This window comes from Pipra filicauda, unplaced genomic scaffold (assembly GCF_003945595.2).
Source record: "Pipra filicauda isolate LSUMZ 115617 unplaced genomic scaffold, ASM394559v2 scaffold520_size808073_pilon, whole genome shotgun sequence".
NCBI classification, from domain to species: domain Eukaryota; kingdom Metazoa; phylum Chordata; class Aves; order Passeriformes; family Pipridae; genus Pipra; species Pipra filicauda.
In genome coordinates, this window is record NW_024104666.1 from 324,444 (window position 1) to 346,249 (window position 21,806).

At 62.5% G+C, this 21,806-nt stretch overlaps 3 protein-coding genes across 4 annotated transcripts; 1 reads left to right on the plus strand and 2 right to left on the minus strand.

Moving 5' to 3' along the window:
* Nucleotides 1–3,375: 3,375 nt before the first annotated feature.
* SLC35E4 (solute carrier family 35 member E4) lies at nt 3,376–8,470 on the minus strand. 2 transcript variants are annotated; one of them, XM_039386992.1, is made up of 3 exons: nt 7,462–8,470; nt 5,531–5,810; nt 3,376–5,432 (listed from the first exon to the last, which is right to left on the minus strand). In XM_039386992.1, exons 1-3 carry the CDS (start codon nt 8,069–8,071, stop codon nt 5,375–5,377), a joined length of 948 nt encoding a protein of 315 aa, XP_039242926.1. In that variant the 5' UTR covers nt 8,072–8,470; the 3' UTR covers nt 3,376–5,374. The 2 variants fall into 2 exon arrangements, with proteins under 2 accessions (XP_039242926.1, XP_027576577.2); XM_027720776.2 differs by having other exon boundaries at nt 3,376–5,810; nt 7,462–8,467.
* A 579-nt stretch (nt 8,471–9,049) lies between these two features.
* On the minus strand, nt 9,050–12,567 carry TCN2 (transcobalamin 2). The gene is made up of 9 exons (XM_039386983.1): nt 11,516–12,567; nt 11,365–11,412; nt 11,007–11,137; nt 10,767–10,919; nt 10,517–10,692; nt 9,845–10,019; nt 9,564–9,753; nt 9,273–9,394; nt 9,050–9,166 (listed from the first exon to the last, which is right to left on the minus strand). The coding sequence occupies exons 1-9, from the start codon at nt 12,058–12,060 to the stop codon at nt 9,105–9,107; spliced, it is 1,602 nt and encodes a 533-aa protein (XP_039242917.1). The 5' UTR covers nt 12,061–12,567; the 3' UTR covers nt 9,050–9,104.
* Nucleotides 12,568–13,051: 484 nt separating this feature from the next.
* Nucleotides 13,052–20,580, plus strand: PES1 (pescadillo ribosomal biogenesis factor 1). Its single transcript, XM_039386988.1, has 15 exons — nt 13,052–13,187; nt 13,533–13,612; nt 14,058–14,211; nt 14,298–14,407; nt 15,929–16,100; nt 16,354–16,443; nt 17,705–17,821; nt 17,912–17,989; nt 18,265–18,354; nt 18,522–18,652; nt 18,795–18,920; nt 19,023–19,207; nt 19,299–19,441; nt 19,852–20,019; nt 20,355–20,580. The coding sequence occupies exons 1-15, from the start codon at nt 13,164–13,166 to the stop codon at nt 20,436–20,438; spliced, it is 1,752 nt and encodes a 583-aa protein (XP_039242922.1). The 5' UTR covers nt 13,052–13,163; the 3' UTR covers nt 20,439–20,580.
* Nucleotides 20,581–21,806: the final 1,226 nt, after the last annotated feature.

Consider the following 21,806-nt stretch of genomic DNA (forward strand, 5'->3'; position numbering starts at 1 on the left):
ACTGGGATAGAGCTTTGGGTTTTGAGGCAGCAACCCAGAGTCCCGTCATCTGCTGCATTCCAGAGAGGGAATGGAGAGCACAGGCAGCATCTCTGACTGGGAGAGACCCAAAGATGTCCTGACCATTCCTTCCCCCAGCCTGATTGCCCAAAGGCTTTTTCAGGAGGAGCCTTGGCCTCTCTTGGGAGATCCATGGTTATTGTCCCTGCCCGTGGCAGAGCATTGGAATGAGACAATCTTTAAGGTCCCTTCCAACCCAAACCATTCCACGATTCTATGATTTGGGTGAGCTGCTCGTGAAGAACCCCATTCCCTGGTGGTCTGGGAAGCCAGGATGGGAGCAATCCAAGGAAGTGCACTGTCAGTGGGAATCCTTGCACGAAGTCATCGTGTCACTGGGAACCAGAAGCCTCATCTGGGCACACTCTGGCATCGCTCACACCAACCCCTCTGTTAATTCTGGTTTCAGCTGGAGGGGGTCCCACAGCCCCAGCTGAGGGGAGGGAGTGAGGCCAGGTGGGGGGTCGGGCTCTGCTCCCAGGGGACAAGGGACAGGAAGAGAGGGAATGGCCTCAAGTTGTGCCAGGGGAGAGTCACGTTGGATATTGGGAAAATTTGTTCACTGAAAGGGCTGTTCAGCCCTGGCACAGCTGCCCAGGGCAGAGGTGGAGTCCCCCTCCCTGAAAGGATTTCAAAGCCATGTGGATGTGGCACCTGGGGACAGTGGTGGCCTTGGCAGTGCTGGGAGAACATTTGGCCTCGATGGTCTTAGAGGGCTTTTCCAACCTTAACAATTCCATGATTCTCTGATTCTATGACTTTAAAAATATCTTCAAGCTCCTGTGATTTCATCTTCTAGAAATTTGGTGACTGAGCCAACAGCCTGTTCAGCGTGGGGCAGGAGCCTGGGACATGGAGAGTGAGCAGTGAAGCCACCGGTGAAGCCCCCCTGCCCCAAAATGGTTAAGGGAACATTCTAGAGAGATTTTGTGGGTGCTGGAGCAGAGAATGTGGTGCTAGAAGGCTCATCCTGTCCATCTCCTGGCCTCCAGCTGGGCTTAAGCAGCTTCAAGCATCCTCAGATCCCTGCCCCCCCTGAGCTGGGCTGTCCCACCAGGAAAAACGCAATCTTCCATCTACCCTAAAAAAGGCTTTGCCATAATTTCATCTCTGGAGCCACAACAGTCCCTGACACAGTTTTAGGACTGTGATGTGGATGGTTTAAGAGCACAGCCCAGCATATCCCAGAGGGATATTATTTCCTGGCTCAGGCTCCCCAGATTAGCAAGTGTTTGTCCCTGCTGCCTCCCACTGCAGATCCCAAATCCCACCCTGCCGATGCAGTGAGCTCCCAACAGGCAGCAGTTAATCCCTGTCCTGAAACAGAGATAATTTCCACCCTGTGCTCCCAGGCACACAGTAAATCCACCTGGATTTCCTCTCCCCTGCTCCTGCACCAAGGGCTCACAGCACCATCCATCGCTGCCTCCAAGGAAGGTTCAGCAGTGGTTTAGAAGCAGATCCAAGAGAAACTGCCTGGCTGGATCTCATCACTAAACTGTCCCATTGGATTTAATTTCTCCCAGCTCAGAGTTCCATGCTTCACCTGTAGCTCCTTGCTGGAGAGGGACTTGGACAAGGGATGGAGGGACAGGACAAGGGGGAATGGCTTCTCACTGCCAGAGGGCAGGATTGGATGGGATATTGGGAGGAAATCCTTCCCTGTGAGGGTGGGGAGGCCCTGGCACAGGTTGCCCAGAGAAGCTGTGGCTGCCCCTGGATCCCTGGAAGTGTCCAAGGTCAGGTTGGAGGGGGCTTGGAGCCACCTGGGCTAGTGGAAGGTGTCCCTGCCCATGGGAGAGGGTGAGACTGGATGGGCTTTAAGGTCCTTTTCCAACCCAAACCATCCTGGGATTCCATAATTCCATGATTCTTTGCCAGCCAGCACCTCCAAGCATATGGAGGTGCCACCATTCCTGCTGTCACCACTCAGAGCTGTCACCCCTCCTCAGGAGGGTCACCCCTCCCCATGCGCTGGTCCTGCCCCGTGCCAGGGGCTGCTCTCCAGAAAGGGGTCCCATCTGCTCCCCTCCCACAAAGCCCCCAGGGCTGGGATGCCTTTCCCTCATCCAGCTCGGCCGGAGCAGTGCTGGACTCAGCACATGGGCAGCTGCTGCCAGTGGGAAACCCAATCCTCCCCGGGGCCTGGCCGGAGCACAGGGATGACACCAGGCTGAGATCACGGCCCGAAATACCCAGAGAGAAAGTCACCTCACCTGGCCAGCCCTCCTGCCACTGCCCTCCACGGGCAGCACAACTCCCAGTCCCACCAGGAATGCTGCCCATGGGACCCCCGTGCCCAGCCCAGCTCCCTGGAGCAGTAGGGCACCAAGGAGAAATCAGCAGGAATCCAAGGTGGAAAAGGCAAAGCTGTGGATGGAGTCAGGATCTGGGCAGACCCAGTGCCAGCAAATGAGTCCAGGAGCTGGGATGGGCAAGAATTCCCTGGGGAAGGGCTCCTGAACCGGCGATGCCACAGGTGGCTGGTTTGCAGGTCCCTCCACTCCTCCCAGAAAACCAAGAGGGCTTCCAACCCTCCCTGCTATGGAAAAGCCTCTGGAATGTGAGCCTAGAAAGTAAACAGGTTCCTGGCCAGCACAGGGGCTGTTGGCTGATAACTGGGGGCCCTTTGTGTCCCTTTTGGGATGGGCACCACTCCAGCCACACCTGGAGCACCTGCCAAAGGTGGCACCAGCCGTGGCACTCCGGCACACCCCGGAGAGCTGCCCTCCCTTCAGTGTGTGCTGGGAAGGAGCCGTTCCCCAGGTGCTGCTGGAAGTGGCCTCCAAATTCCTGCCCTGATAATGGAAGCAAATCGCTGTTTGGGAAAGAGGGCGGGAGCGAGCAGGGATTTTCCAGGGGAAGAGGGTCGTGCTTATGCGGTGGGGTGAGTCACCGGGCTGGAGGGGCCGGACTGGCGACACATGGTGTGATTGTTGGGGCTGTCCTGAGCAGAGCCAGGAGTTGGATCCGATGATCCTTGTGGGTCCCTTCCAACTTCAGGATATTCCACGATTCCATGACTCAGGGAGCAGGATGCTCCAGTGCTGCGCCGGGGCAGAGCGAGGCTCCCAGCAGGACCAGCCCCGGACATGCGGTCAGTGACTCCTCTCCGTGTCACCACACCCTCCCGGGAGGGTCCCAGTGCCAGTCCTGGGGCTGCCAAACCACGGCTGTCCCTGCACTGGAGCAGAGCCCTCAGACACAGCGGCCACGGGGACATCCCGAGGCATTTCCATGCCTGTTTCCCACCCCTACACTGAGCGGTTCCTCCCTTCCTCCCCCCTCGGGCAGGAGATCACCGCGAGCCGAGGGTGGCGTACGACAAAAATAGAGCTTTATTTTGGGACAAGTGCAATCGGAGCTGGGTCCTTCGGCCCCGGCACGGAGACACGAGCGTGGCAATGGCCCCCACGGCCCCCGGCGGTGCCAGGGCACACACAGGGCTGTCCCTCTGCCATGGTGTGTGCTGTACCACAGCCCAGCATCGTCCCGCGCCTCAGCCTGGCACCGCCCTGGAGCGATGGCGGGTGGTCTGGACTGTCCCCGTCCCCTCAGCCGGGCTCTCGCCATCTCTGCCACGGATACCAGTCTGTGCCAGGCACGGCACGCTGGGAGGGACGGGGACAGGGAGCTGTGGGGGCTGGAAGGGCACAGCTGGGACAAAGGTGACGCTGGCAGCACCACCGGCAGCCCCATGGGATTGTCACAACACGGTGGGGTTGGGGACAGGGGAGGGGACACGCACCTGCCCTGTCCTGGGCATCCTGTTTGGCCATGAGAACAGTGTGTACACACAGCCAGCGTCCACTCCAGCCAGCAGAGCTCAGCAGTGACACACACACGTGTGAACACCCACACACACACGTGCACACACACACACACACATGAACACACACAGACAGTTCTGTTTCCCCAGGCAGGACAGCAGCCAGATGCCCCGAGTCCTGTATCCAGAGTCGTGTATCCACAGCCATGTCCCTGAGCATTCCCAGCCTGCATGTGCACACGGGGACACACGTGTGGAGCTGGGGCACACAGCTGCACACACACACACACACACACACACAGGTACCTGCACAGAGCCTGTGTGCACACCTGTACCTGCCTGACCCCCCCAGAGCTGTGCACAGCAGCACACACGTGCCACACACACGCAGAGCTGTGCACACACTCACATATGTACAGTCTGTACCAACACACACGTGCACAAGACCTGCCTGCACATGCAGAGCCTTCACACAACACACGTGTGCACATCAACACACGTGTGCTCACAGAGCTGTGCACACCAGCACACACCCGTGCACAGTGCCTTGCACATCAGTAGGGATGTGCAGTGCAGAGCACTGTGCACCTCAGCACACGCGTGTGCACGCAGAGCTGTGCACACTGTCACATGTGCACACAAAGCCATGCACACTGACACACGTGTGCACAGCAGCGTGCACCTCAGCACACGTGTGTGCACACAGAGCTGTGCAAACCCACAAATGTGTACACAGAGCCATGCACACCAACACATGTGCACAGCACTGTGCACCCCAGCACACGTGTGCGCAGAGCCATGCAAACCACATGTACACACAACCATGCAGAGTGGGACACCCACTATGTACATGGTACCACGCACCTCAGCACACACGTGTGCACAGAGCTGTGCATGCCAGCACACCCATGTGCACAGTACCACACACACTGGCACACACATGTGCACAGCACTGTGTACATCAGCACACACATGTCCAGAGCTGTGCACACCAGCACACACATGTGCAGAGTCACACACACTGGCAGACACATGTGCACACCAGCAAACACGTGCTCACAGAGCTGTGCAAACAGCCACAGGTGTGTGCACAGAGCTGTGCAAACCAGCAAACACATGTGCACAGAGCCACACACGGGCACACACGTGCACAGCACTGTGCACCTCAGCACTCCCGTGGGCACACAGAGCCAGGCACACTGGCACACACACACGTGCAGAGTGGCACACACACTGGCACACACGTGTGCACAGTCACACCCATGAGCACAGCACTGTGCACCTCAGCACCCATGTGGGCACACTGGCAAACCCGTGCGCTCAGCGTGTCACACACTGGCACACACGTGCACAGTCACACACACGTGCAGAGTGTCACACACACTGGCAGACACGTGCACAGTCACACACACGTGCAGAGTGTCACACACACTGGCACACACGCGTGCCCGGCATGACCCCCCTCAGCACACACACGTGCTCGCTGAGCCGAGCTCCGCAGCCCCCCTGCCCTCGCTCAGAGCCTCCCTCGCCCCCGCTCCGCCCTCAGACCCCTACTTGTGGCGCGGGTGCCGCCGCGGCGCCCGCAGGGGCCAGCACGCGGCCAGGAGCTGGGGCTGGTGGTACAGCACCATCCCCGCCAGCGTCAGCGCCACGCCGGCGTAGCCCAGCGCGCCCAGCCGCGTGCCGAACAGCAGGCGGGACAGCAGCAGGTTGCCCACCACGGTGAGGCTGCCCAGGAGGTGCAGCGTGAGGGCGGAGGTGAGGGACAGGAGGCAGGACGTGGCCAGGTTGTAGAGGACGGAGCCCAGGCAGCTGAGCAGGACGCAGCCCCAGAGCGCGGCGTCGGGACGCAGCACCCCCTGCCACGAGGGGCCCAGCTCCAGCGCCACGGCCGCCCCGAACAGCAGCACGAAGCTGGGCAGGGACGTCAGGCCGAGCAGGGACAGCGCGTCCAGATGGTCCTCCTGCAGCAGCACACCTGGGGGGACAGGGGACAGTCAGGGGGATGTGTGAGACAACCCAGGGGGACACCCAGCACCTGCAGCGGCACCCACCCAGCTAGGACACCCAGCACACACAGGGGCACTAACCCAAGGGGAACACCCAGCACCCACAGGGACACCCCCAGATGGGAACACCCACCAATATGGGTCCCTGCTCGCTGCCCAAGTAGTTAAAAAATTCCAAATGTCACTGGAAAGGGGGAAATGGAGGGGACAGTCCCTTCTGTGGGCTGGGGGTCCCCTGCCTTGGGGGGTGTCCCCCACTTTGAGGGTTCCCTGGTTTGGAGGTGCCTTGGTTCAGAAGACACCCCAGTTCAAAACTTTCCCATTTTTGGGATTCACTGGTTTTACAGGGTGCCCTGGTTCAGTCAGTGTCCGGGTTCAGGGGTGTCCTGGTTTGGGGGTCAGGGTGCCACAGGACAGGGTTGGACAGGGCAGCTTCCCCAGCCTGTTTCGGAGCATTGTCCCCACGTCCCCCCTCTGGGTTATCTGGGGACAGTGGGGACAGCAGGCACGACAGGGCTGGCTGCCACACACAGACATGCACAAGGGGCAGTGCTGTGTCCATGGGGGACAGAACAGCCCCCAGGCTCCCCAGGGCCACTGTCCGTGTTCCATGGGGGTGACAAGGGGACAGGGCAGTGGCATGATGGGCAGGGGTGTCCCTTGGGGGGCCACAGCACCTCGGTACAGCCAAAGGGACCTCCAGGAGGGCACAGGGCCCCACAGCAGAGCCCATCCCTGCAGTGCCCTGAGTCACAGGCTCCAGAGGAAACACTCCCTTCCCAGCCAAAAACATCCTGGCTGGCTCCTCACTGCCACTTGCCAAGGACACCATGGCCCGGGTGGCACCAGAGTCCCTGGGAATGGGGGACTCACAGGGGTCCAGAGCCCACAGTGCTGGCAGGGAGCCCATGGGAATGGGGCAGGCTGGGTATCCCTGTGCCTCCCCATGGCCCCAAGACATGGGACAGTGTCACCAGGAGCCAGCAGTGCCAGGGGACACCACAAGGACACCAATGGAGTCATCACTGAGGTCAAACTGAGGTCACATCACTTCAGGGCCAGGAGCATGACACAGCCCCAAGGGGCCAAGGGTGGCACTGGAGTAGCACTGGGGTGACACCAGGCACAGAGTAGGCAAGGCGTGGTGCTGGGGTGACAGTAGGGTGGCACCAAGGCCAAGGAGGACAGCAGGTGGCAACAGGACTGGGATGGCACAGAACTGGCACTGGGGCGGAGGTGACACTGGGAGCCAGAGTGCCACCAGGGCTGGGGTGACAACGGAGTGGCACTGGGGCCAGGGTGGGCAGGGAGTGTCACCAGCACCAGGGTGGCACTGGGGTGACACCAGTGACAGGGTGGGCAACGGGTGGCACTAGGGTGGCACCAGGGACAGGGCGGGGCTGGGGTGGCACTGGGGCTGGGGTGACACTAGGATGACATCCAGTACAGGGTGGGGAGGGGGGTGGCACTGAGGTGATACCAGAGCCAGGGTGGGCAGCATGAGCGAGCAGGGAGCGTCCCCAGCCCCACGGTGACACCGGGGTGCCACCAGCCCACCCGCGCACCAGGGGCCGCGCCAGAGGAGGACGCACATGCAGGACAGCGACAGGTGGCACTTACTCTGCTGGATGGACTTGAGGGCGCGGAGCACGGTGGCGGCCAGCAGGAAGCCGCAGCCGGGCTGGGAGAAGCGGAGCCCGCCGGCGATGCTGCAGGCGGCCCCGGCACACACCGGGCCCATGGCCCAGCACTGCAGCGGGTGCGGCCGCCGGCCCCCCAGCACCCCCAGCACCAGCGTCACCAGCGGCGTGGTGGTGGCCACGGCCTGGGCCACGTCCAGCTGCACGTAGCTCAGGCCCAGGTTGCCCAGGGCCACGCTGGTGCAGAAGGTGAGGCTGAGCAGGTAGATGCGGGCGCGGGGCCGCGGGGAGCGGGCACCCCGCGCCCAGCCCAGCGGGTACCCCACGGCCACCCCCGACAGCATGTGCAGCGAGGAGAGCAGCAGCGGGTATCGGAACCCGTGCGCCGCGAAGATCCACTTGTTGAGGCCGGCCATGGTGGTGCCGGTGCCCAGCCAGGCCAGCACGCTCAGGGTCAGCGGCAGCGCCGGGCCCGGCGGGGGCGGCCGCCCCCCGTCCGCCTGCCCCGGGTCGGGCTTCCAGGGCCGGAGGGTGCCCTCGCCCGCCGTGCTCATCGCGGCCTCATCGCCCCGCCGCGACCGCGGGCACATGGGCACCGGCCCCGCTGCCTCCGGCCGCCCCTCGCCGCTCTGCCCCGTCCTCCCGCGCCGCGCCGGGAGCCGCCGCACCCGGGCAGCGGCGGTGGCGGTGACCGGTCGCTCCGGCGGTGGCGGTGTCGCTGTCGGCGGTGTCTCCGCGCCCGGGGGCGGTGGCGGAGCTCAGCCCCGCGGTGCCGGGGCCATGTGCCGGGAGGAGGCGGCGGCGGCCGCCGGGAACCAGCGCAAAGTTTGGTGATGGCGGGAGCGGAGGGCGGAGGCTCCTCCCCGTGAGGGCCCCGCGCGTCACGGCCGCCGGGCGGGGTTCGGGGGCACGGGGGCACCGCGGGCACGCCCAGCGACCCGCCCGGTGCGGCGGGGCCCGCCGGGGACCTTCGGCCCCACCGGGAACCTTCGGCCCCGCCGGGACAGCACAGCCGCCTCCCCGGGCCCCGCCACAGCCCCCGCCGCCCTCACGGAGTGACCGCCATCGCTGCCCCCGCCCCGCCCGCCCGGGAGCGTCACCGGCATCGCCCCCGAGCCCGAACCGCGGCGACATCCGCGACACCGCCCCGGCCCCGCTCGCTGCCCTGCCCTGCCGTGATCTGGGGCTTGGGTTAAACGCCGGGGGTGCCCCTCGCGCTGGGTGTGGCACTGGGGGCCCCGGGGGCTCAGTGGGGAGGGCCAGGGCCCCGCCAAGGCGTTACACAGGAGGGTGATCCCAGCTGGCGGCTTTCTGGGGATGAGCAGCGCTGACTCGGTCTCCACAAATCTTTGCATATCCCAAAAATGCTTTGGACACCCCAAAACCGGCTGCTCCCAGCACCTGCCTGCGCCATCCCTGAGAGGGACCAGGACCAGAGGAGCTGCTGGTCCCAGTGCTCCCATCCAACAGCACCTGTAGGACAAGGCACATTCTGTCCCCCTCCTCTTCCTCCTCCCCCCGGCAGATTTGGGGTGCTGGCCCCTGGAAAGCAGGAGACAGAAAGCAGGTCCTGTGCCCACAGTGGAGGTTTCATTGCCATCACCCCCTACAGCCCCCCACCCTCTACCACTCGCTGAGGCGCAGGATGAGGGTCTCCCCATCGTGGGGAATGTAGTCGGCGACACCTGCAGAGGGAGGGACAGTGACCTCAGGTGAGACTGGGGGCCCCAGGGGCCGTGGGGACTGCCTGGGACCCCCACTGCCTCCCAGGGACCCCCACCCATCACTTACCTGTCAGCAGGGGGGTGCTGGGGGCTGTCAGGAGCTGCCAGTAGTTCCGCTTCTCCTGCCGGGCCTCCAGCCCCAGCACCTGGGTCAGGTAGGGGCCCTGGGGGGTGTCCTGGGTGTCAAACCTGGGGGGTGGCAGAGGGCAGTGAGGGGGATGAGTGTCCAGTCCTGGCACTGCTGGCGGTGGGACAGGGCAGCTCCCAAGGGAGCCGGGCAAGGGTGAGCCCTTGGCGTGGGTGCAGGACACGTGGCCACCCCAGTGCGACCCCAGGGGACCCCAGGTGGGTCACATACGTGAAGTGGGGTTCCTGTGCAGTGGCCGCCCCGAGCACATCCAGCAGGGAGGCGGCGGCAGGCGTGGACACCCGCCGGTCGTAGAGCTGGAGCTCGGAACACCAGGGCTGGGCACACTCCACCACCAGCCGCACTGTCTTGTTCCCTGGCACCTCAGCCGGGGGCTCCATGTCGAGGGGTGTCAGTGTATCTGTGAGAAGTCACTGTGGCGTTGATGGACACCCGGCCACCACCACGGTGGCACTGGCACCAACCCCATCCCGGCTGCCCCCGGCTCATACCCAACTCCTCCTGGCAGTGCATAGTGGCGACATCCAGGTAGGAGTGGCCGTGCAGCACTGGCAGCACCTGGGCCATGGTGGTGGCCGTGCCGAAGGCATCCAGGTTCTCCAGCAGCGCAGCCACGGCCCGGCTGTAAGCTGGCTCCGTGTGGCACATGCCTGTGGCCAGGAACACCTGGAGCAGGAGGGAGGTGGTGGGGCAGCAAGAAGAGGAGGGAGGTGGTTGGGCGCCTGGGCACTGCAGGGCTGAGCATCACCTGCCCTGGGGCAGCTGCCTCTGCCCAGGCACCACCATCTGCATCTGTACCTGCACCTACACCCCACATCTGCACCCACATCTTGCATCTGCACCTGTAGCTGTATCTACACCCACATCTGCACGTGCCTACACCCTCTCCTACAGCCTTCTGCACCTGCACCCCACATCTACACCCGTACTTTTATCTGCACCCATATCTGCTCCTGTGCCCACACCCACATCTGCACCCAAATCTGCACCCACATCTGCACCCGCACCTGTACGTGCACCCAAACCTGCATCTACACCCAAACCTGCATCTACACCCACATCTGCACCCGCACCTGTACCTGCACCCACATCAGCACCTGCGGCCCCACCTCCCCTTGCCAATTCCTGCTCCCATGCCAGAAGTCCCCTCAGGTGACACCCACCTGCAGGGCCCAGGGGGTGCTGTAGATGTTGCCGATGATGCCCTCGGGTCCCTGAGCCTCGGCCATGCTCCTGCTCACCCTGTGCACGGTGTCCCGGAGCTCGGCCGCCAGCCCGGCCCCCACCAGCCTCCTGCGCTCCAGGCAGGCGAAGGCCAGTGCCAGCACGGCCTCCGTGTCTGCAGGGACACCACGGGGTCACCGCGGGCTCACCCCCCGACGGGTGCTCCTGCCTGCACCCACGGGCCCTTACCCACGGCGCTGTGCCCGAGCCGGCCGCGGTGCTGTGCCTCCAGGAGCCGGCGGATCACCTCCTCCCGCACCCGCTTGTGGTGCGCACACAGCGCCAGCACACCCAGCCCGTACTGGTAGTAATTGGTGAGGGGGTGGCCGTGCCGCCGAGAGCCTGGGGAAGAGGGGTGGTGTCACCAGGGTGAGTGAGGTCCCACCCTGTGGGTGCCCAGGTGGGTGGTCACCCCGTGGGGACACTCACCTGTCCAGTCCTCCTCCAGGTAGTATTTGAGCCACGTCACCAGAGCCCGGTGGGGTTTGGTTGGGGGACAGGTGGCCCTCAGCCCCAGCAGGTACAGCGCCAGCCGCCCCGTCTGTGGCCGCTCTGTGCCCCTGCAAGGCACCGGGCACCTCCCAGGACACCACCGAGGGTGTCACCCTGCCCTCAGGGCACCTCCAGGACACCACACTGGGGGTGTCACCCTGCCCTGGGGCTCCTAGGACCCTGCTGGCGGTGTCACCCTACCCTCAGGGCACCTCCCAGGACCCCATCAGGGGTGTCACCCAGTGACATGGGTGATTTCAGGGCACCCCGTGTCCCCCAGGACACCCACACGTACGTGCTGAGCTCAGCATCCTGCTCAGGGTAGCCATGGGCCTGCACGCTCCTGTGGGGACCTGAGGTCAGTGTGTGGGACAGGGGTATCCCCAAAGGCCCGTGGGGAGCCCCGGTGTCCCCGTGGGGGTCTCGGTGTCCCCCCAGTGTCCCACCTGCCGTAGGGGTGCTGGAAGGCGCGGTGCAGCCTCTCCAGGTAGTGCTGCTCCAGCTGCAGGTTGTGCTCCCGGCCCAGGCGCAGCCCCAGGTACGTGGCAGGGTCGGGGTCCCGCGCAGGGTCCCCCGCCAGCCCCAGCAGCCGCCCGCTCAGCGCCCGCACCGCCCCCGCCGGCCCCGGGGGGGGCTCTGCCCACGACCCCCGGGGAGGGAGCGCAGGTGAGGGGGCACAGGGGGCTGAGACACCCCTCCGCAGCATCTGCAGCCCCCCGGAGCTCTGTGGGGATGGAGCCCCGGCACCCAGCCCTGCCGTGCACCCAACACCCTCTGTGTGCCCCCACAAATCCCAAAACCTCGAGATTTCCCACAAACAAAGAGGGAGAAACAAAGGAAGAGCCGTAAAGAGAAACACAGAGAGCCCGGCAGAGCCCCCCTCCCTGACACCCCTCTGTGACACCCCTGTCCCAGTGTCCCTGTGGGACCCCCGGAGGGTGGGCAGGGGCTGGCTCCGGGCAGGGGAAGGGGCTGCAGGAATCAGGCTCATGGGGGGAGCTGAGCCCTGGAAAACGCATCCCCGAGGGATTTCACGAGGCCCCCGGGACTGGGGAGCAGGGCTGGAGTACAGGGAGGGGTTTGTCACCTCAGCCCTGCCCCTCAGGGACCCCCCGGCCCCGGGGGGGTCCCGGGCAGGTCGGGGGTCCCGGGGCCGCACTCACCGCAGCGCTGGGCGGACAGGACCGCGGGCGGCAGCAGCAGGACGAGCAGCAGCAACATGCTGGAGAGGGACAGGGGGTGACACGGAGGGGACAGGGCACCGCCGGACGCCCGGCAGCGGCAGGATGAGCCCGGGCGGGACCGGGACAGCACGGGAAGCTGGGGCGGGAGGCCGTTTCCGCACGTCGGGGCCGAGTCAGCACAAACGGGGCAGAACTTTGGCTGGGACGCGCCGGGGGGAGCGGGGGCATCACGGGGGCTGTGCTGGGTCACCCTGCCCCGGGTCACCCTGCTCCGAGCAGCCCAAAAACAAAGACAGGCGTGAAATCCCACAAATCCGGTGCCTTTGAAAACGAGAATCCACTGCTCGCTTCCAACCGGGATTTAATTGAGAAGACGAGGATTAATCAGCCCTACCCCGGAGCCGAAGGGGGGAGGGGGCTGAGCCCCAAAAAGTAACTCCCTAAAGCCGAACCCTCCCGGGGTGCCCAGGGCTCCGGGGGAGGGGGGGCGGCGCCCCCGGCATTGGAGGGGGTGAAGCACCCCGGATCCCAGCCAAACTGGCGGGGGACGGGGCTGTGGGGGCTCGGGGGGGCAGTGCCGCGGGTGGGGCCGGGACCCCCGGCATATCCCGGCATGCCCCGCGCGGGAGGACCGGCCTGCCTCGGTATATCCCAGCATGCCCCGCGCCTCAGGACCCCTCACCGCAGCGCTCTGGGCTGCCCGCCGCGCGCCTGACAGACCGCGGTCCTGTCTTCCGAGCCGCTCATTCCGCCCGCGCCTCTCGTTCCGCCCGCGCCTCTCGTTCCGCCCGCGCCGCCCGCGGTGTCCGCGCAGTCCCGGTGCCCGGCGCAGGGCGGCTCCGGTGTGCTCAGGCGCGGCGCGGGCAGCCCGGGGTCCAGCGGCGGCGGGAGCGCGTGGCTCGGCAGGGCCATGGGGGGAGTGGAGAAGAAGAAGGTACCGGGACCCCGCACCCGACCCCGTCCCCTCCCCAAACTGTCCCATCCCTGTCCCATCCCTCTGGGGCTGCGCCCACACCCCCAGGGCCCGTGCCCGTCCCTCCGGTGCCTTCCCGTGTCGTGTCCCTCCTCCCCTCTGGTGCCCGCCCCCGGTCCCGGTGTCTCCCCCCTCCAGTGCCGGTGCCTCCCCTCCGCCCCCGTGACCTCCGGTCGGTGCCCACTGCCCCACTCGCCCCCCTCGCTGTCCGTGCCCGGCGGTCGCTCTCAGCCCCCATCCCATCCCTGGGTCCCGTTTCCCCCCGGTTCCAGGGGTCTCCTCACTCTCCCCCCCATCTCCCCGCAGTACGAGCGCGGAGCCGCCACCAACTACATCACCCGCAACCGGGCGCGGAAGAAGCTGCAGCTGAGCCTGCCCGACTTCAGGTGCGCCCGGAACCCCCGAACTCCCCCTGCAGGGACCCCACACCCCATGAACTCACTCCCCTGCAGAGCCCCTGAGCCTCCTTGAGCCCCCCGGGACCCCCAGGCCCCAGAATCCCCTCTGAATCCCCTCTGGACCCCCCCCCTCCAGACACCCCAAACCCCCTTGATGACAGCCCTGGGACCCCCAGAGTCCTCCCAGGTCAGCAGTGGGAGATGGAGCCTGTGGTGGGTGTGTGGGGTGGCCCTGGGACCTCCTGAACCCCCTCCAGGGGGTGGCCTTTGGGGTGTCCCTGTCCCTTGGGAGCAGGATGGATTATCTTGTGTGTCCTGGAGTGTGTCCCAGGATTTCAGGTGCCAAGTTTGAGGGTTCCCTCCCAACCAAGGGCAGGGCCTGGGGTGCCCAGGGGTGCTGTGTCCCCATGTCCCAGCCCTGTCCCCTCCCCAGGCGCCTCTGCATCCTCAAGGGAATCTACCCCCATGAGCCCAAGCACAAGAAGAAGGTGAACAAGGGCTCCACGGCCCCCAGGACCTTCTACCTGCTCAAGGACATCAAATTCCTGCTCCATGAGCCCATCGTCAACAAATTCCGGGAATACAAGGTGATTGTCCCACCCCAGGGGCTGCTGGGGCTGGTCCTGGAGCACCCAGGAGCACCCAGGAGCACCCACCTCCCCCATCCCCGCAGGTGTTTGTGCGGAAGCTCCGGAAGGCGTACGGGAAGAGCGAGTGGAGCACCGTGGAACGGCTGAAGGACAACAAACCCACCTACAAACTCGACCACATTGTGAAGGAGAGGTGAGGAGAGTCCTGGTAGAGCCACAGGGAGCCCACCTGGAGCTCAGTGTATCCCACTCTGGGGGCCCAGCACAGGAAGGACGTGGAGCTGCTGGAGAGAGTCCAGAGGAGGCCCCGGAGATGCTGCCAGGGCTGGAGCCCCTCTGCTCTGGAGCCAGGCTGGGAGAGCTGGGGGGGTTCACCTGGGGAAGAGAAGGCTCCAGGGAGAGCTGAGAGCCCCTTGCAGGGCCTAAAGGGGCTCCAGGAGAGCTGGAGAGGGACAGGGGACAAGGGATGGAGGGACAGGACACAGGGAATGGCTTCCCACTGCCAGAGGGCAGGGTTAGATTGGATACTAGGAAGAAATTCTTCCCTGTGAGGGGGATGAGGCCCTGGCACAGGTTGCCCAGAGAAGCTGAAGCTGCCCCTGGATCCCTGGAAGTGTCCAAGGCCAGGCTGGACAGGGCTTGGAGCAACCTGGGCTAGTGGAAGGTGTCCCTGCCCATGGCAGGGGGTGGGACTGGGTAGGCTTTAAGGTCCATTCCAACACAAACCATTCCAGGATTCCTTCACTTCATCCACCCCTCTTTGGGAACCCACTTCCTGTGTATTTTCTGGGGGTGTTGGTGTCAATGGGTGTCTCTGGACTGGAGGAGTGAGCAGGGAGCTCCTGGCCATCCTGGGTGGCTCCAGGGGGACACTGAGGGCTCCCTCCTGTCCCTGCACAGTGCTTTCCTCAGAGGGAGGGCTGGTTGAGGTTTAATCATGCCCATGGCTTTGGTGACAGTGAGCAAGGAGGGGACACAGGAAGGAGGGAAGGAATGGACATTGGCAGGAGGAAAGGAATAGGCTCTGGCAGGTCTGTTCCTTGTCCCTGTGGTGCCTGGGACCTCTCTGTGCTGGTGTGAAGAGAGAAGCAGTGCTGAGAAGTGACCTGTGCCACAGGCCATGGGCCATGTGTGTGTCATGTATATGTGTGTGTCCTCAGGGTTCCAGGCTAGAATCCCCCACACTCAAAACCTGTGGGTGCCCTAAACCTTGTTCACCCCCACCTCATGTTCCGAGGTGCTGCCGTGTCCTCTGGGGAGCCCTGAGCCCCGGGAGCTGTGTGGCTGTGACCCCTCAGTGCCCAGGAGGGACACCCATCCCTGTGGGTCCTCGAGGGAACGACTGGAGTTGTGTCAGGGGAGGATTGGATTGGATCTCAAGGAAAGGTTCTTCCCCAGAGGGTGGTTGGGCACTGACCAGGCTCCCCAGGGCAGTGGGCACAGCCCCAAGGCTACCAGAGCTCCAGGAGGGTTTGGACAACACTCTGAGGGACAGGGTGGGATTGTTGGGTGTCTGTGCAGGGCCAGGGATGATCCTTGAGGGTCCCTCCCAGTTCAGGACATTCCATGGTTCTGTGACCAGCTCTGGTGGGATGTGCAGGTGGATGTTCCATGTTTCCAATTCCTTTCTCTCCCGGAGTCTCCCCCAGCCCCAGCAGCCTTTGCTGGACAGCAGGGCCGGGTGTGATCCCCATTCCCTTTCCCCTGGACACAGGTACCCCACGTTCATCGACGCCCTGCGGGACCTGGACGATGCCCTGTCCATGTGCTTCCTGTTCTCCACCTTCCCCCGGACGGGGAAGTGCCATGTCCAGACCATCCAGCTGTGCCGGCGCCTGGCCGTGGAATTCCAGAACTACGTCATCGCCTCCCGCTCCCTGCGCAAGGTGGGCATGGGGAGAGGGACAGGACAGGCCCCCCTGCCCGGGGGGCATGGGGGTGGTGGGTTTGGGCACTGGGAGGGGATTGGGAAGGCACTGGCCCAGCTGTGCTGGAGCTGCTGGTGGGGTGCGTGTCACACTGGGATGTTTGATCCTCCCTGAGGAGGAAGCAACCCAGCCAAGGGAAGGGGGAGCGAGGACAGGGACACAGCAGCCCCGTGGCCTTCCTCCCCCTAAGCCCTCACTGTGGTCCTGCCAGGTCTTCCTCTCCATCAAGGGCATCTACTACCAGGCAGAAGTGCTGGGCCAGCCCATCACCTGGATCACCCCCTACGCCTTCGCCCACGATGTGAGTGCCTGGGAAAGGCACGGTGGGATCCTGTGCCCAGGGAGGGGCTGAGGGTCCATCCTGAGGCAGAGGAGGCAGTGCCCAGCCTGTGGTGAGCCCACGGGGCCTGGCTCAGGGGGCATGTGCGGACACAGCCCTCTGTTACCCCGGGGCTGCCCGTACCAGTCTCCCCAGTTCCTCGTGTCCTCAGTTATTAATACACACCTTTACCAGTCATTAAAGATTAACCTGCAGGAACGAGGGAAACAGGGAAGGGATGAGTCAGATCCTGCAGCCTTGAGCAGGGAGGTTCTGCTGTGTCCCCACACAGCAGGACAAGGGGGGCTGTGGGTGCCACCGTACTGGGACAGCCATGTGCCCCCCTGAGCCTTGGCAGGCAGGAGGTCACGGCCAGTGCCCTCTCCATTCACTCCCAGGATTTTCAGAGCTGGGCACAGTTAGGTTGGGGCTTTGTGGTTTTGAATCCCGGAATGGTTTGGACTGGAAGAGACCTTAAGGATCATGTCATTCCACCCCCTGCCATGGGTGGGGACACCTTCCACTAGCCCAGGTTGCTCCAAGCCTCGTCCAACCTGGCCTTGGACACTTCCAGGGATCCAGGGGCAGCCACAGCTTCTCTGGCAGCCTGTGCCAGGGCCTCCCCACCCTCACAGGGAGGAACTTCTTCCCATATCCCATCTAACCCTGCACTCTGGCAGTGGGAAGCCATTCCCCTTTGTCCTCATCCTCCTTATCCTGCTCTTGTCTTGCTCTTGTCTAGCTCTGCCACACCCTGCACTCCTCACCTTGATTTGAAGTTCCTGGGCCAAGCCCCAAGGTCCCCATCCATGATGGGATGAGGTGTTCCATGTGTCCAAGCAGGGCAGGGTGGCAGCAGGACCCTGCTTGTAGCCTGGGGAGCTCTCCCTGCCCAGGGTCTGGTGGTGGCTGTGACCTGACTTGTGAAGGGGGCAGGATTAGGTTGGATCTGAGGAAAAGGTTCTTCCCCCAGAGGATGATTGGGCACTGACCAGGCTCCCCAGGGCAGTGGGCACAGCCCCAAGGCTGCCAGAGCTCCAGGAGGGTTTGGACAACGCTCTGAGGGACAGGGTGGGATTGTTGGGGTGTCTGTGCAGGGCCAGGGATTGGACTTGATGATCCTTGTGGGTCCCTTCCTAAATAGGGATATTCCGTGACCTTCCTCCCCACATGGATGGGATGGGCCCCTGTCCCTGCAGAGAGGGTCCTTTATCCACACATTCTCCCCCCCATGTACCTGCAGCACCCCACAGACGTGGATTACCGGGTCATGGCCACCTTCACCGAGTTCTACACCACCCTCCTGGGCTTCGTCAACTTCCGCCTCTACCACTCCCTCAACCTGCTCTACCCCCCCAAGGTGAGGCCATGGGGTCACTGCTGGGACCCCCCTGGGGTGCTGCAGGGGGGGATGTTTGGGAGCTGCCTCCCCACCTCTGTTCCTCCCCAGATCGACAGCCAGGCTGATGCTGAGCTGAAGCCCACGGAGGGCAAGGAGTATGCCATGGATTCAGAGAGCTACCTGGAGGTGAGGGACACTGAGGGCACCATGGGACTGATGGGTGGAGGGGGCTGATCCCAAACTCCTTGTCCCTGTAGGGAGGAGCTGAGCTTGGCCTCGGGCTCTACCGGCCTCCCCCTGTGTGGCAGGAGACCCTCCAGAGCCCCGTGCTGGGGACTGTCCATGGAGGAGGCTGAATTCTGCCCAATCCCTGGGTCTTTTGGCTCTGAGAAATCTCTTTCCTCCATGGGGCTGCCCCTTTTCCCACCCTCTGGATATGACTCCATCTCCTCCCACTGCAGAGACTGTCAGCTCTGAGCTCCAGCCTGGCCCGAGTAGTGGCACCGACACACGAGGATGAGGTGGAGATGGACGAGTTCCCAGTGGAGGGGGTGAGAGCCTGGTGGGGGACTCATGCCTGCCTGTCCTGTGCCCAGGCAAAGGCTGGCAGGGCCAGCGAGGTGCCAGGAGTCTGGGGACAGCGCCTGAGACCCCCCCCTTGCAGAGGGGGCTTGGCAGGGGCTGTTGGGGAGGAGGCTGAAGGCTTTGCTCCGAGCAGGAGACGGCAGAGCAGATGGATGCCAAGAAGAAGGAGCAGGAGGCCCTGGAGAAGCACAAGAAGCTGTTTGAGGGGCTGCGCTTCTTCCTCAACAGGGAGGTGCCTCGGGAGCCTCTGGCTTTCGTCATCCGGTGCGTGGGGGGTGGGACACCCTGGGCAGCCCTGGCCTCCCACAGCCCCTCTGCTGGGCCCACCCTGCCCGATGTCCTGCGGGTGAGGTGACCCCCAGGGTCCCACCAGCCTGCCTGACTCCTTGGTGGGCTTTTCTGGCAGGAGCTTTGGTGGCCAGGTCTCCTGGGACAAGTCCCTGTGCATTGGGGCCACCTACGATGCCACCGACCCCTCCATCACCCACCACATCATCGACCGGCCCCGCGTGGAGAAGCAGGTGGTGGGCAGGTGGGTGAGACAGGGACCTGACCCCAGAATGGCCACGAGGGCCACCCCAGAGCTGTCCCACGGGCTCCAGAGCCTGAGGTGGGGTCCCTCTGCCTCCCCCAGGTACTACCTGCAGCCTCAGTGGGTGTTTGACTCGGTCAATGCCAAGCTGTGCCTGCCCGTGGCCGATTACTTCCCGGGTGTCCTGCTGCCCCCGCACTTGTCACCCTTCGTGACGGAGCAGGAGGGTGACTACGTGCCTCCGGAGAAGCTGAAGCTGCTGGCCCTGCAACGGGGAGAGAACCCAGGTGATGGGAGCCATGGAGGAGTTTCAGAGCTGGGCAGGTGCCAGCGCCTGCTCTGGAGCCCCTCAAGGGTAACCACGGTCTCTCCTTGTAGATGAGGAGAGTGAGGAAGAGGAAGAAGAGGAGGAGGAAGAGGAGGATGACAATGACAAAGAAGAGGAGGAGGAAGATGAGTCTGAAAAGGAAGAGGAGATGAAGTTAAAGAAGATGGAAGAACAGAAGACTCAGAGTAACAAGGTGGGTGCCCGGCAGCGGGGTAGGTGCCCTGGAAGGAGGCGGGTGGGCACTGCCCTTGCTGAGGCTCTGCTCACTTTGGGGTGTTCTTGTCCTGGGACTGTTGGGGCACTGACAGGATCCTGGAATGGTTTGAGTTGGGAGGGACTTTAAAGCTCATCTCATTCCACCCCCACCATGGGCAGGGGCACCTTCTACTAGCCCAGGTTGCTCCAAGCCCCATCCAACCTGACCTGGAACATTTCCAGGGATGCTCTGGGCCCCACGTTTGTGAGCTGCAGCTCCCACCCACACTTAGGACCTGCTCAGGTTCAGAGGGAGCTATGGCTGTTTTGTGGCCCCTGGTGAGTGGGCTGGAAATGGGGGTGGTGGATTCCTGAGATCTGGGTTCCTGAGCTCTCTGGCTCCCACAGGCACTTCCCGTGAAGGTGACAGCGGGGAAGGTGCGAGTGGAGGACAAGCAGCGCCTGGAGCAGGAGCAGCAGAGCGAGGAGAAGCGCCTGGCCATCATGATGATGAAGAAGAGGGAGAAATACCTCTACAAGAAGATCATGTTTGGCAAGAAGCGCAAAGTCCGTGAGGTACGAGCTCTGTGGGACAGGGCCCTTCACCAGCATCCTGGGATGGGCTCTTCCCAAATCTCCTTGTTCCTTCTTCTCTGTACCTGGAGAAGGTGTTGAGGGCAGGTGGGCAGGGGTGAGGCTCTACCAGCCCCTTCCCAGCACCCCCAGGCTGCCCCATGGCAGGGCAGAGCTCCTCGTGCTCCCTCGGGACTGCGCCTCGTGGCCTCTCTCTGTGTCCCACACCTGACCCTGGTGCCATGGAATCCATCCTCACCTACAGCTGGAGGTTTGGTGGGACTGAGGGTCTGCAGATGGATCTGCTCTGACCGCGGGTCTCGGGGGTCTCTCCACAGGCCAACAAACTGGCTGCCAAGAGGAAAGCCCACGACACGGCCCTCAGGGAGGAGAAGAAGAAGAGCAAGAAGGCACGAGCATGATGGGGCTGGGGGCTCCCAGAGGGGGCTGGAGGATGGTTTTCCACTTTTTCTGTTGAGTGGAAAACCCTCGGCTTTGCTCCTGAGAAACTGGTATTGCTGTATTGAAACATTTCCCATCTGTAAATACACCTCCTGCTGTGCCTCTCCTCCATGAAATCCATGTCACAAGGACTGTCCTCTCCATGCTGGGGCCACCTCTGTGTGAGGAGGAGGTCGAGGAGAGCTCCAGGCTTTGGAATGTTCCGTATGGATTTGCACAGCCCTGAGTGCCAGATCCAGGCTCCCTTGGGCAGAGGAGTGCAGAGCCCACAGTGCTCCCTAGTATCCACATAGAAAACCATATTCCCTTATATTTTTATTTTTAAATAAAGGTGATGCTTTCCTGGTGGTGTTTGTTGTCTGTTCCCTCTGCCTGGGCACGGGGCAGGCTCCTCATCCTGCTTTTGGGATGTGTGTGGGGCTGATGAGGATGCATGAGGAGCTGCCATGGCCAGTGCCAGGGCTGGCAACACCCCTGGCATCAGCAACATCATCCCCCACTCCTGTTTTTTCCTCCCGAAACACCTTGGAGACACCCTTTCCTGTGCTGTGGTATCTCATGGGGTTTTTGGGGACACCTTTGTCCCCGGGTGTGGGGAAGGCTCTGTCATGCCATGGGGATTTTTGGAAGACACCCCGAGGGGACATGGGTGGCCCGTGGGGTCATGGCAGTGCTGCCAGTCCCAGGGGTGACATTTCCTGGTAGTGAGTGAAGTCAGACAGGGAATGGTGGGAAATGCCCAACTTCTGGAATTTAGATTTATTTTCCTAGATTTTATTTCTTTATAATTTTGGGGTTTTTTTCCCTTTTTTCTTTCTTATTTGAATTTCTTTGCTTTTTAGATTTTTCCTTTTGCAATTAGCTTTCCTTTTTTTCCCCTTTTTTCCCCTTTTTTCCCCTTTTTGTTCCTTTCCGCACTTTTTTTCGTGTTTCCCCCTTTTTTCCCCTTTTTTTCCCCTTTTTTCCCCTTTTTTTTTCCCCCTTTTTTGTCCTTCCGTTTCCCCCTACTTTCCCCAAACCTTTTTATTTGTCCTTCCCCTTTTTCTTTTTTTTTCTTTTTTCTTTTTTTTTTTTTTTCCCCTTTTTTTTTTTTTTTTTTCTTTTTTTTTTTTTTTTTCCTTTTTTTTTTTTTTTTCTCTTTTTTTTCTCTTTTTTTCCTCTTTTTTTTTTTTTTTCTTTTTTCCCCCCCTTTTTTCTTTTTTTCTTTTTCTTTTCTTTTTTCCCCTTTTTCTTTTTTTTTCTTTTTTCTTTTTTTTTTTTTTTCCCCTTTTTTTTTTTTTTTTTTCTTTTTTTTTTTTTTTTTCCTTTTTTTTTTTTTTTTTTTTTTT